The sequence below is a fragment of the Oncorhynchus gorbuscha genome, linkage group LG11 (genome assembly GCF_021184085.1).
Source record: "Oncorhynchus gorbuscha isolate QuinsamMale2020 ecotype Even-year linkage group LG11, OgorEven_v1.0, whole genome shotgun sequence".
Taxonomy (NCBI): Eukaryota; Metazoa; Chordata; class Actinopteri; order Salmoniformes; family Salmonidae; genus Oncorhynchus; species Oncorhynchus gorbuscha.
Genome location: NC_060183.1, coordinates 54428191 through 54443126, shown reverse-complemented (window position 1 = coordinate 54443126; position 14936 = coordinate 54428191). Strand labels below are relative to the sequence as shown.

The 14936-nt window shown below is 45.5% G+C and overlaps 1 protein-coding gene across 1 annotated transcript in view; it reads right to left on the bottom strand.

Annotated features, from left to right (window-relative positions):
- Positions 1-249: 249 nt before the first annotated feature.
- The window catches only part of LOC124047680 (astrotactin-2-like), a 161803-nt gene continuing 147116 nt past the window's right edge, over positions 250-14936 (bottom strand). Inside the window, exon 5 of the mRNA XM_046367990.1 lies at positions 250-395. Coding sequence (XP_046223946.1) covers positions 250-395 — 146 coding nt within the window. The remainder of the gene's footprint in view (positions 396-14936) is intronic.

Below are 14936 nucleotides of genomic sequence, written 5' to 3'. Positions count from 1 at the left end.
CATCCGTCTTTTTTCATATTCTATCCTTCATTTCTACCTTTAAATTTCACCCTTGGAATGGTGCAAAACAATAGTAAATTGCGGCCCGTATTAATAGAGCATCTCAGAGTAGGAATGCTGATCTAGGATTCAGTTCTGCCTTTTAGATCATAATGAAAAAGATTACATGGACATAGGGGACCTAGATCAGCACTCTGAGAGGCTTCATGAATACGGGCTCAGGTCCAAAGTGCTTTAGGTTAGGGGATCTTACTTGTAGAGGCTGTCGGGCTCCAGGCACTTGAAGACCAGCGAGTAGAGCACAGAGTGAGGATGGTCTCCGTTCCTTCGACCCGCCACCACACAGGACGACCCAAGACCTGAGAGCAGGTCGTCCACCAGACTTAACAACTCACCTAGAGGAGATGGAGAGAGGGAGGGGAGAGAGAGAGAGAGAGAGAGAGAGAGAGAGAGAGAGAGAGAGAGAGAGAGAGAGAGAGAGAGAAAGATGAAACGTGTGTAAATTGTGCAGTGTGTGAAGAGATTTAGAACATGAGAAAGTGAGTGAATAGATGTATGGAGAGGAAGAGAAAGAGACACTTGCTGGGTTAATACACTTACTGTGTTGTTGACCTGATTGGAAGCCGTTTCCTGCGCCTCTTAAATAAAGTGGCAAATATGCCACAAGTGTGTTGTTTTGTCTTAACATGCATTCTCTATTGTTTTTCAGTGAGATGTTTTACAAAACAAACAGAAAATAGACACAAGTGCAAAGAAAAGTCATGAATTCAGTTTTTAAGAGGGATATTCTTTCCAACATCGATCCTGCCACTTGACACTTAATTGTGTTCCAAGTCATTCTGAGTTTCACATCGGCCCATCCCAGAGGGAAAGAGTTCTGCAGCACGAACCTTGAGGCAAAATGAAATCAGACTTGTTCTGGCAGCCAGCCCTACATAGTACATTATAGAACCGTAAGAAAACAGGACTTTGTTCCTTTACGGTCACATGATACTGTTCAATGATATCTCACTGAACACCTCTGTGTCTCACAAACACCAGTTCACAAGTTGTGAAGTGTCTTTCATGTCAGCTTACAGGAAAATAATGACACACTTGTTCATTCAGACATGCACCAAACCGTTTCCAGCGCTCAGAGGGGTGGTGGAAAAAAGGAGAGAGCTGTCAAAACAGTTTAAAAGCAACAAATAAAAAAGGTGGGATTTCAAAGACGTAAAGGGGAGCTTCAGCTTATGTCATGTGGGCCAACTTATAAACACAGGGAATATGTCTGGAGGGCGGGGCACAGAGGGATGGTAAGGAGAGGAGGAAAGAAGTGAACGAATGAATGATTTGACATGTTCCCAGAAAGGGGCCTGTGTTTAAGAGGTTTCCCAAACACATTCCTACACTTGGGGTGTCCCTGTGCCAGGTTTACGAGGTTTCTTTTTCTAAACATGCAATGCAAACTGGATCTAGGGCTGTATTTATTCACGGGAGAAGAGCCAGAGACTATGTACAGATTAGGTTGTTCTCTGTTGGACCCAAATCCACTTTTGAGAAAGTTGCTGAAATTACTGGAATTTTGTTGATCCTCCACTGATTTAATTTATGATTTACTTGAATGTTTATGTTACACTTGTGTAAATTCTCTCTCTTGGATTAATTCCAAAAGTTGTAAATTAAAGTTTATATATGAGCAGTCTTTGTACATTCAATGAAAATGAAGTCCAATTACACATTTATTGTGGAGACCACCGACACACTCAGTAAACAATACATTTATGGTGGAGACTACCAGCACACTCAGTAAACAATACATTTAAGGTGGAGACTACCAGCATACTCAGTAAACAATACATTTATGGTGGAGACTACCAGCATACTCAGTAAACAATACATTTAAGGTGGAGACTACCAGCATACTCAGTAAACAATACATTTAAGGTGGAGACTACCAGCATACTCAGTAAACAATACATTTAAGGTGGAGACTACCAGCATACTCAGTAAACAATACATTTAAGGTGGAGACTACCAGCATACTCAGTAAACAATACATTTATGGTGGAGACCACCAGCACACTCAATAAACAATACATTTATGTTGGAGACCACCTGTACACTCAGTAAACAATACATTTTTTCAGTGGAGACCACCAGCACACTCAGTAAACAATACATTTATGGTGGAGACTACCAGCACACTCAGTAAACAATACATTTAAGGTGGAGACTACCAGCATACTCAGTAAACAATACATTTATGGTGGAGACCACCAGCACATTCAGTAAACAATACATTTATGGTGGAGACCACCAGCACACTCAGTAAACAATACATTTATGGTGGAGACCACCAGCACATTCAGTAAACAATACATTTATGGTGGAGACAACCATCACACTCAGTAAACAATACATTTATGGTGGAGACCACCAGCACACTCAGTAAACAATACATGTATGGTGGAGACCACCAGCACACTCAATAAACAATACATTTATGTTGGAGACCACCTGTACACTCAGTAAACAATACATTTTTTCAGTGGAGACCACCAGCACACTCAGTAAACAATACATTTATGGTGGAGACCACCAGCACACTCAATAAACAATACATTTATGTTGGAGACCACCTGTACACTCAGTAAACAATACATTTTTTCAGTGGAGACCACCAGCACACTCAGTAAACAATACATTTATGGTGGAGACTACCAGCATACTCAGTAAACAATACATTTAAGGTGGAGACCACCAGCACACTCAGTAAACAATACATGTATGGTGGAGACCACCAGCACACTCAGTAAACAATACATGTATGGTGGAGACCACCAGCACACTCAGTAAACAATACATTTATGTTGGAGACCACCAGCACACTCAGTAAACAATACACTTATGTTGGAGACCACCAGCACACTCAGTAAACAATACATTTATGTTGGAGACAACTAACACATTCAGTAAACAATGCATTTATGTTGGAGACCACCAGCACACTCCGTAAACAATACATTTATGGTGGAGAACACCAGCATACTCAGTAAACAATACATTTATGTTGGAGACAACGAGCTTACTCAGTAAACAATACATTTAAGGTGGAGACTACCAGCATACTCAGTAAACAATACATTTATGGTGGAGACCACCAGCACACTCAATAAACAATACATTTATGTTGGAGACCACCTGTACACTCAGTAAACAATACATTTTTTCAGTGGAGACCACCAGCACACTCAGTAAACAATACATTTATGGTGGAGACTACCAGCACACTCAGTAAACAATACATATAAGGTGGAGACTACCAGCATACTCAGTAAACAATACATTTATGGTGGAGACCACCAGCACATTCAGTAAACAATACATTTATGGTGGAGACCACCAGCACACTCAGTAAACAATACATTTATGGTGGAGACCACCAGCACATTCAGTAAACAATACATTTATGGTGGAGACAACCATCACACTCAGTAAACAATACATTTATGGTGGAGACCACCAGCACACTCAGTAAACAATACATGTATGGTGGAGACCACCAGCACACTCAATAAACAATACATTTATGTTGGAGACCACCTGTACACTCAGTAAACAATACATTTTTTCAGTGGAGACCACCAGCACACTCAGTAAACAATACATTTATGGTGGAGACCACCAGCACACTCAATAAACAATACATTTATGTTGGAGACCACCTGTACACTCAGTAAACAATACATTTTTTCAGTGGAGACCACCAGCACACTCAGTAAACAATACATTTATGGTGGAGACTACCAGCATACTCAGTAAACAATACATTTAAGGTGGAGACCACCAGCACACTCAGTAAACAATACATGTATGGTGGAGACCACCAGCACACTCAGTAAACAATACATGTATGGTGGAGACCACCAGCACACTCAGTAAACAATACATTTATGTTGGAGACCACCAGCACACTCAGTAAACAATACACTTATGTTGGAGACCACCAGCACACTCAGTAAACAATACATTTATGTTGGAGACAACTAACACATTCAGTAAACAATGCATTTATGTTGGAGACCACCAGCACACTCCGTAAACAATACATTTATGGTGGAGAACACCAGCATACTCAGTAAACAATACATTTATGTTGGAGACAACGAGCTTACTCAGTAAACAATACATTTAACGTGGAGACACCAGCCACATTCAGTAAACAATACATGTATGATGGAGACCACCAGCACACTCAGTAAACAATTAATTTATGGTGGAGACTACCAGCACACTCAGTAAACAATACATTTATGGTGGAGACCACCAGCTCATTCAGTAAAAAATACATTTATGTTGGAGACAACTAGCACATTCAGTAAAGAATACATTTATGGTGGAGACCACCAGCACACTCAGTAAACAATACATTTATGGTGGAGACCACCAGCACACTCAGTAAACAATACATTTATGGTGGAGACCACCAGCACACTCAGTAAACAATTAATTTCTAGATCCTTCTTTGAAAGATCCACATCAATCGAACCAAAAATGAAATAAGAGAACAAGCACATCAACACTAGTTCAAACGCTGTACTTACATATCACAGGCTTTGTCCATAAAGGCCAATATCTTGTTTAATAAGAACACTTGGGAAAAATAAAACTTACAATATCACAAATATCTCTAAGCAGACAGTTATCGGCACACAGTAACTTACTGTCCAAAAACCATGTAAACGTGTTTATACCGCTTGAACATTTTTAATGGAGGATGGGTATGTGAGAGAAGCCATATTGTCTTAGCAGAGCTGAGCAGTCCCTTCCCACTGGGAAAAAACGTGTTGATTTCCACGTCATTTCAACAAAAATGTCAATGTGATGACTGTATGATGATTTCATCAACTTTGAACTTTAATCTGGTGAAATGATTTGGTGATTTCACGTTGAATTCTCATTAGTTGAACTGACATCTGCCCCGGTGGGTTTAATCCTGGGGTCAAGGCTGCAGCGTCTTCAGAGTGGTGGACTTGAGTCAACATGGTCCTTCAAATAATATCAATAATATCAATACATTTCATTAGTATAGCGCTTTTCAATACAGCGTTATCTCAAAACTAGACATATATACATATTATGATTCCACTGTTATGTGGCCTTGGCCCATAAACAACAAAGCTGCTGCTGCTGCTCACGATTTACAGATCTGCTCTTCCTTAACTGTACTCCTCTCCTTTGATTCCTTGTCTCCTTTGATTTTGTGCTTTTTATTAGTTCATCTCCACTGTTATCAGAAGCCACCTGTTTTGGGTTAACCGTTAATTGCGATGTGATGACAAAGTGTCGTTGGGGGCTACCATGAACTGGAAGAACGACTTGGTGATGATGAATGGGATAGAATGTGTTTTCGAATATATTTAGCCCAACTAGAATGTTTTATTTTGGTAAAAACATAATAATAATCAAACAGAAAGGCAGACGTACGGATGCTTTTAAGTTTTACCTTTCCTCACACTTAGCATATTCCAAGGGCCAAGTATGCCAACACTCAAATAATTGGTGGAACAGTAAATTACCCCTTCCAGACTACTTGATCTTTTGCATAAACAATCCCTAATGATGTGTTTAAGATTGACTATTAACCTGATAGAGCTTGCCTCAGAATGCTTTTCAAGTCTGTTTTTCCCGTTCAATGGCACAACTATTAGAGGAATGCCCCGGACAAGCCAGAAATCTGCTGCTTCATGCAGGCTAAAAGTAGAAAGAGAGCGCAAAAGGAAGGGTGAGGGGCGAGAGAGGGGGGAGGAGGGAGAGAGAGAGAAAAGTCCGAAGTTTTATGTTTCTGGATGTGGTCTATGGAGGAATGATGTCTTTGTATGTTTTGATAATCAGAATAAATCAGGGGCTGATGCGTGACTTGGTGCAGTCTGGGTGCAAACACTTGTGGCTTTGTCGGAGGCGGGTATCTGTAATTAGCACATTATCGTGAGTCGCAAAAGGCCAGAGACAAACAGCAAGGCTCACGCTCTCGTCTCTCAGTCAGCCTGCCCACCCATGGCTGTCCTGTCCACTCACACAATACTGAACCCCTGCAGGGAGAAAGAGCTCACTGCACTGAGGCTAACTGCCACAAACACACACACACACACAGGCATTCATGCACTCTCACTGGCACAATCACACGTGCAGAAACACAGGCAAGTAGGCATCTACACACACACACGCACACACAAATGCACACGCACACACACACACACACACACACACACACACACACACACACACACACACACACACACACACACACACACACACACACACACACACACACACACACACACACACACACACACACACACACACACACACACACACACACACACACACACAGTTTGCATCTCACAGGAGCCCTAAGGCAAAGAGAAGGAGAGTAGAATAGAAGGGAAACGTAGACAGGTTGCTTCCCACCATCAGGGCTGTGTTTATGCATGGTTAGGTCAACCAACACAGTTTTCAGATGTGTTCACATCAGCTGGTCGTGGCATACTCCACATAACAGATGGTAACATCGTCAGTTCTCTCTGAGGACATTGCTCTCTAAGTGCTAGTCAAGACCAGAGGTCTATCTTTAGACTATCAGCAGATAGCAGAAACAGGAGGACAAGAGAAATAAAAGAACAGCAGATATAGTTTTATGACAAATTCAAAGTAACTTGACACCCTTCCTCCTTACTACTGGTAGTGAAACACCTCACCAGCTGCAGACCCTTACCTAGCCTCACATTAAAATTGGCCCATTCAAAAATCCACCTCTCTATCCTCAGTGTGAGCCACTGCCCTGCCTTATGCCCAGCCTCAGCAATGTCCCTATATGCAGCCCCAGCAATGCACACACTGCACAACCCTATACCCAGCCCCAACCCTAGACTCAGCCCGTAATCCTGCCTAAGACGCAGCCCAGCCTCTCACTCCAGCCTCTTTCTCCACAGCCATCTCCAGACCCCTTTCCTGTACACCCTTTCCCCGCCTGGTTGCTCTCTCGCCTGCCTGTGAGTAGCTAGCCTAGCGCTGGCAGAGGCCTCGTTTACCTTAGCTCACCCCTTTTAGGTAACACCTCGGCCCTGCCAAGCCTAGCTGTGAGCCCACTATACAAGAAAGTACACAGCGCAGCACGAGCACTCTCGCCCGCCTTCATTCATTCAGCGCTGCACAGAGTGGGAAAAGGAGGGATGAAGGAGCAGTGGAGGGGGGTGGGGCTTCCAGCACGGTTATGCACCGCTGCTGCTTTTTATTCCAGTCCTTTGGGGCTCTGTGATGGGGGCACGAAAAGCAGGTAGAACCACGCCACACCGCAAGGGAGGGGGAACCTTGCTTTCCTGCGCGTACACATATCCCCACACACACACTGGCCCTTGTTTGGACACTGTGCTAACAAACCTCCAAATGAGCTTCAACGCCATACAACTCTCCAACTGCCTTTAAATGCCAGTAAAACTAAATGCATGCTTTTCAACCGATTGCTGCCTGCATCCTCCCGCCCGACTAGCATCACTACTCTGGACAGTTCTGACCTAGAATATGTGGACAACTACAAATATCTAGGTTTCTGGATAGACTGTAAACTCTCCTTCCACACTCACATTAAGCATCCCCAATCCAAAATTAAATCTAAAATCGGCTTCCTATTTCGCAACAAAGCCTTCTTCACTCATGCCGCCAAACATACCCTCGGAAAACTGACTATCCTACTATCCTCGACTTCGGCAATGTCATTTACAGAATAGCCCCCAACACTCTACTCAGCAAACTGGATGTTGTCCATCACAGTGCCATCCATTTTATTACCAAAGCCCCATATACTACCCACCACCGAGACCTGTATGCTCTCATTGGCTGGCCCTCACAATGGCAAAAATCTCTGAAGCTGGAGTCTTATATCTCCCTCTCTAACTTTAAGCATCAGCTGTCAGAGCAGCTTACTGCTGTGTACAGCTTACCTGTACACAGCCAATCTGTAAATAGCACACCCGACTACCTCATCCCCATATTGTTACTTGCCCTTTTGCACCTCGCACATCATCATCTGCACATCTATCACACCAGTATTAATGCCAAATTGTCATTATTTTCACCTCAAGGGCCTATTTATTGCCTACCTCCCTACTCTTCTACATTTGCACACACTGTACATCGATTTTTATATTTTTCTTTTCTTTTGTGTTATTGACTGTACATTTGTTTATGTGTCACTCTGTGTTGTTGTTTTTGTCGCACTGCTTTGCTTTATCTTGGGCATGTTGCAGTTGTAAATGAGAACTTGTTCTCAACTGGCCTACCTGGTGAAATAAAGGTGAAATAAATAAATAAAAATAAATAAAAACACAGACGCAGATGGATACACACTCAAACGTAGATGGATACACACTCAAAAGTAGATGGATACACACTCAGTGGGTCTTTATCTTCTTCAAGATAGGGGGCGCTCTTTTAATTTTTGGATAAAAAACATTCCCGTTTTAAACAAGATGCGCGTTCCATTTCTTCAGAGGAGAAACCAAACTGCCACAAATGATTTATCATCGATAGATATGTGAAACACATTGAGGATTGATTCTAAACAACGTTTGCCATGTTTCTGTCGATATTATGGAGTTAATTTGGAAAAAAGTTCACGTTGTAATGACTTAATTTTCGTTTTTTTTCTTACCTAAACGTGATGAACAAAACGGAGCGATCTTTTGGTAGGCCGTCATTGTAAATAAGAATTTGTTCATAACTGACTTGCCTCGTTAAATAAAGGTTAAATAACAAGAAAGAAAGAAAGAAATTGCTCAGTATGTGTGCCTCCTCAGTCGGTGTGATGTGTGTGCCATTGTTGACGTTTTCTTCCCCAAGAGGAGGAAAGGGGAGTCCAGGCTGTGACTTTAGAGAAAGATAGGAAGTTGATGCTTGTTCATTGTCATGTCTGGTTTGAACAGCTGTGGAAATTCTCTTGAATTTAGAAATTTCAGAAATGCTCTTAAATGTTGTTTATCATCTGTTCCCAGTCAGCTCCATCTGGGCCTCATTTATAACTTTTGTGTCAATTTAACACTAAATATCTGCATGTGCTTTTTCTGAAAAGATGGCACACGCTCAAAATTATAGAGATTTACTGTATAAACTTGGCGCATGCTATACATACGCATGTTTGCCATTATAAATCAGAACGGTTGTGAAACTGTGCGCGTGTGAACAAGCATTATAACTCCTGTTATGCACGTGAGTGAGGACCCTAAAGTGGTTTAACAAATACAGAGTCCTTTAATGTCAAAACACAGGGAAGACATAGATCCTCTTCAGATGTATATAATGGCAAAATAGACAACCCGCAGAGAGGGCGACAAAATGAATCATAAAGTCCTTCTGATATTTACAGAAGAGTCCCCTTCTTAGCAGTAGAGGAGAATAGCTGGGTTAGCGGCGACAGACTGCTGGTCTCTCTGGGTAGGCGCGGGTCGTAGAGGACAGAGGTACCTGATCACACGTAGCATCAGATGAACAGGCAGATTCCGACAGGACGGGACAAGGGTGAAGCAAACGAGACGATAGTTTGGTTCTGGCATGAGAAACTCAAACGAGAATCTGACAAAGACAGAAGCAGGAACAGAGAGAGAAATAGAGACCTAATCAGAGGGAAAAAGGGAACAGGTGGGTAAAGGGTGAACGAGGTAGTTAGAGAAGATGAGGAACAGCTGGGGGAAGGAGAGGAAGAGAAGGTAACCTAATACGACCAGCAGAGGGAGACGGAGTGAAGAGAAAGAACAGGAACAAGACATAATATGACAATACATGACAGTACCCCCCCCACTCACCGAGCGCCTCCTGGCGCACTCGAGGAGGAAACCTGGCGGCAACGGAGGAAATCATCGATCAGCGAACGGTCCAGCACGTCCCGAGAGGGAACCCAACTCCTTTCCTCAGGACCGTACCCCTCCCAATCCACTAGGTACTGATGACCACGGCCCCGAGAACGCATGTCCAAAATCTTACGGACCCTGTAGATAGGTGCGCCCTCGACAAGGATGGGGGGGGAGACGAGCGGGGGCGCGAAGGATGGGCTTAACACAGGAGACATGGAAGACCGGGTGGACGCGATGAAGATATCGCGGGAGAAGAAGTCGCACTGCGACAGGATTAATAATCTGAGAAATACGGAACGGACCAATGAACCGCGGGGTCAACTTGCGAGAAGCTGTCTTAAGGGGAAGGTTTTGAGTGGAGACCCATACTCTCTGACCGCGACAATATCTAGGACTCTTAGTTCTACGCTTATTAGCGGCTCTCACAGTCTGCGCCCTATAACGGCAAAGTGCAGACCTGACCCTCTTCCAGGTGCGCTCACAACGTTGAACAAAAGCCTGAGCGGAGGGGACGCTGGACTTGGCGAGCTGAGACAAGAACAGCGGAGGCTGGTACCCGAGGCTACTCTGAAAAGGAGATAGCCTGGTCGCAGACGAAGGAAGCGAGTTGTGGGCGTATTCTGCCCAGGGGAGCTGTTCTGACCAAGACGCAGGGTTACGAAAAGAAAGACTGCGTAAGATGCGACCAATAGTCTGATTGGCCCGTTCTGCTTGACCGTTAGACTGGGGGTGAAAGCCGGAAGAGAGACTGACGGAAGCCCCAATCAAATGGCAAAACTCCCTCCAAAATTGAGACGTGAATTGCGGACCCCTGTCCGAAACGACGTCTGACGGAAGGCCATGAATTCTGAAAACATTCTTGATGATGATTTGTGCCGTTTCTTTAGCAGAAGGGAGCTTAGCGAGGGGAATAAAAAGAGCCGCCTTAGAGAACCTATCGACAACCGTAAGAATAACAGTCTTCCCCGCTGACGAAGGCAGTCCGGTGATAAAATCTAAGGCGATGTGAGACCACGGTCGAGAGGGAATGGGAAGCGGTCTGAGACGGCCGGCAGGAGGGGAGTTACCGGACTTAGTCTGCGCGCAGACCGAACAAGCAGCCACGAAACGACGCGTGTCACGATCCCGAGTGGGCCACCAAAAACGCTGGCGGATGGAAGCAAGCGTACCCCGAACGCCGGGGTGGCCGGCTAACTTGGCAGAGTGAGCCCACTGAAGAACGGCCAGACGAGTAGGAACGGGAACTAAAAGAAGGTTCCTAGGACAAGCGCGCAGCGACAGAGTGTGAGTGAGAGCTTGCTTTACCTGCCTCTCAATTCCCCAGACGGTCAACCCGACAACACGCCCCTCAGGGAGAATCCCCTCGGGGTCGGTGGATACTACTGAAGAACTGAAGAGACGAGATAAAGCATCAGGCTTGGTGTTCTTAGAGCCCGGACGATAAGAAATTACGAACTCGAAACAAGCGAAAAACAGCGCCCAACGAGCCTGACGCGCATTAAGTCGTTTGGCAGAATGGATGTACTCAAGGTTCCTATGGTCAGTCCAAACGACAAAAGGAACGGTCGCCCCCTCCAACCACTGTTGCCATTCGCCTAGGGCTAAGCGGATGGCGAGCAGTTCACGGTTTCCCACATCATAGTTACGTTTCGACGGCGACAGGCGATGAGAAAAATACGCGCAAGGGTGGACCTTGCCGTCAGAGAGGGAGCGCTGAGAAAGAATGGCTCCCACGCCCACCTCTGACGCGTCAACCTCGACAACGAACTGTCTAGAGACGTCAGGTGTAACAAGGATAGGTGCGGATGTAAAACGATTCTTGAGAAGATCAAAAGCTCCCTGGGCGGAAACGGACCACTTAAAGCACGACTTGACAGAAGTAAGGGCTGTGAGAGGAGCTGCCACCTGACCGAAATTACGGATGAAACGACGATAGAAATTCGCGAAGCCGAGAAAGCGCTGCAGCTCGACACGTGACTTAGGAACGGGCCAATCAATGACAGCTTGGACCTTAGCGGGATCCATCTTAATGCCTTCAGCGGAAATAACAGAACCAAGAAATGTGACGGAGGAGGCATGAAAAGTACACTTCTCAGCCTTCACATAAAGACAATTCTCTAAAAGGCGCTGGAGGACACGGCGAACGTGCTGAACATGAATCTGGAGTGACGGTGAAAAAATAAGGATATCGTCAAGGTAAATGAAAACAAAGATGTTCAGCATGTCTCTCAGTACGTCATTTACTAATGCCTGAAAGACAGCTGGAGCGTTAGCGAGGCCGAAAGGAAGAACCCGGTATTCAAAGTGCCCTAACGGAGTGTTAAACGCCGTTTTCCACTCGTCCCCCTCCCTGATGCGCACGAGATGGTAAGCGTTATGAAGGTCCAACTTAGTGAAAAACCTGGCTCCCTGCAGGATCTCGAAGGCTGAAGACATAAGAGGGAGCGGATAACGATTCTTAACTGTTATGTCATTCAGCCCTCGATAATCTATGCAGGGGCGCAGGGACCCGTCCTTTTTCTTAACAAAAAAAACCCCCGCTCCGGCGGGAGAGGAGGAGGGGACTACGGTACCGGCGTAGAGAGCTACAGACAAATAATCTTCGAGAGCCTTACGTTCGGGAGCCGACAGAGAGTATAGTCTACCCCAGGGGGGAGTGGTTCCCGGAAGGAGATCAATACTACAATCATACGACCGGTGCGGAGGAAGAGAGGTGGCCCTGGACCGACTGAACACCGTGCGTAGATCGTGATATTCCTCCGGCACCCCCGTCAAATCGCCAGGCTCCTCCTGTGAAGAAGAGACAGAGGAAACAGGAGGGATAGCAGACATTAAACATTTCACATGACAAGAGACGTTCCAGGAGGGGATAGAATTACTAGACCAATTAATAGAAGGATTATGACAAACTAGCCAGGGATGGCCCAAAACAACAGGTGTAAAAGGTGAACGAAAAATTTAAAAAGAAATGGTTTCGCTATGATTACCAGAGACAGTGAGGGTTAAAGGTAGCGTTTCACGCTGAATCCTGGGGAGAGAACTACCATCCAAAGCGAACAAGGCCGTGGGTTCCCTTAACTGTCTGAGAGGAATGTCATGTTCCCGAGCCCAGGTCTCGTCCATAAAACAGCCCTCCGCCCCAGAGTCTATCAAGGTACTGCAGGAAGCTGACGAACGGGTCCAGCGTAGATGGACCGACAAGGTAGTGCAGGATCTTGAAGGAGAGACCAGAGTAGTAGCGCTCACCAGTAGCCCTCCGCTTACTGATGAGCTCTGGCTTTTACTGGACATGAAGTGACAAAATGACCAGCGGAACCGCAATAGAGACAGAGGCGGTTGGTGATTCTCCGTTCCCTCTCCTTAGTCGAGATGCGGATACCCCCCAGCTGCATAGGCTCAGCACCCGAGCCGGCGGAGGAAGATGGTAATGATGCGGAGAGGGGGGCAACGGAGAACGCGAGCTCCTCTCCACGAGCTCGGCGACGAAGATCAACCCGTCGCTCTATGCGAATAGCGAGTTCAATCAAGGAATCCACGCTGGAAGGAAACTCCCGGGAGAGAATCTCATCCTTTACCTCTGCGCGGAGACCCTCCAGAAAACGAGCGAGCAAAGCCGGCTCGTTCCAGTCACTGGAGGCGGCAAGAGTGCGAAACTCAATAGAGTAATCTGTTATGGATCGATTACCTTGACATAGGGAAGACAGGACCCTGGAAGCTTCCTCCCCAAAAACAGAACGATCAAAAACCTGTATCATCTCCTCCTTAAAGTCCTGATACTGATTAGTACACTCAGCCCTCGCCTCCCAGATTGCCGTGCCCCACTCACGAGCCCGTCCAGTAAAGAGAGATATGACGTAGGCGATACGAGCTGTGCTCCTGGAGTAAGTGTTGGGCTGGAGAGAAAACACAATATCACACTGGGTGAGGTACGTGCGGCATTCAGTGGGCTCCCCAGAGTAATACGGCGGGTTATTGATTCTGGGCTCCGGAGATTCGGAAGCCCTGGAAGTGGCCGGTGGATCGAGGCGGAGATGGTGAATCTGTTTTGTGAGGTCGGAGACTTGGGCGGCCAGGGTCTCAACGGCATGTCGAGCAGCAGACAATTCCTGCTCGTGTCTGCCTAGAATCGCTCCCTGGATCTCGACGGCTGAGTGGAGAGGATCCGAAGTCGCTGGGTCCATTCTTGGTCAGATTCTTCTGTTATGTACGTGAGTGAGGACCCAAAAGCGGTTTATCAACTACAGATTCCTTTAATGTCAAAACACAGGGAAGACATAGATCCTCTTCAGATGTATATAATGGCAAAATAGACAACCCGCAGAGAGGGCGACAAAATGAATCATAAAGTCCTTCTGATATTTACAGAAGAGTCCCCTTCTTAGCAGCAGAGGAGAATAGCTGGGTTAGCGGCGACAGACTGCTGGTCTCTCTGGGTAGGCGCGGGTCGTAGAGGACAGAGGTACCTGATCACACGTAGCATCAGATGAACAGGCAGATTCCGACAGGACGGGACAAGGGTGAAGCAAACAAGACGATAGTTTGGTTCTGGCATGAGAAACTCAAACGAGAATCTGACAAAGACAGAAGTAGGAACAGAGAGAGAAATAGAGACCTAATCAGAGGGAAAAGGGAACAGGTGGGTAAAGGGTGAACGAGGTAGTTAGAGAAGATGAGCAACAGCTGGGGGAAGGAGAGGAAGAGAAGGTAACCTAATACGACCAGCAGAGGGAGACGGAGTGAAGAGAAAGAACAGGAACAAGACATAATATGACAATACATGACAACTCCGCCTGAAACATGTCCATCATTCACCTTTTATGGTGACAATAACGCCCTTATTTGCTGTATGCTTTGCATGTACTGGAATTAGGCCAAGACAATATCTAAGGAAATAGCGATGCATGGTGAACTTGATGTCTTTGTAGGGGTTGTCAGAATGACAAAAACACTTGCACATTGCTGTGGGCCTGTAAACAGATCTTTTCAATTCAATAATGTTTTGCATGTACTGTTTCCGGAACTTAAATAAGCTGCACTGGCTGCGAATTC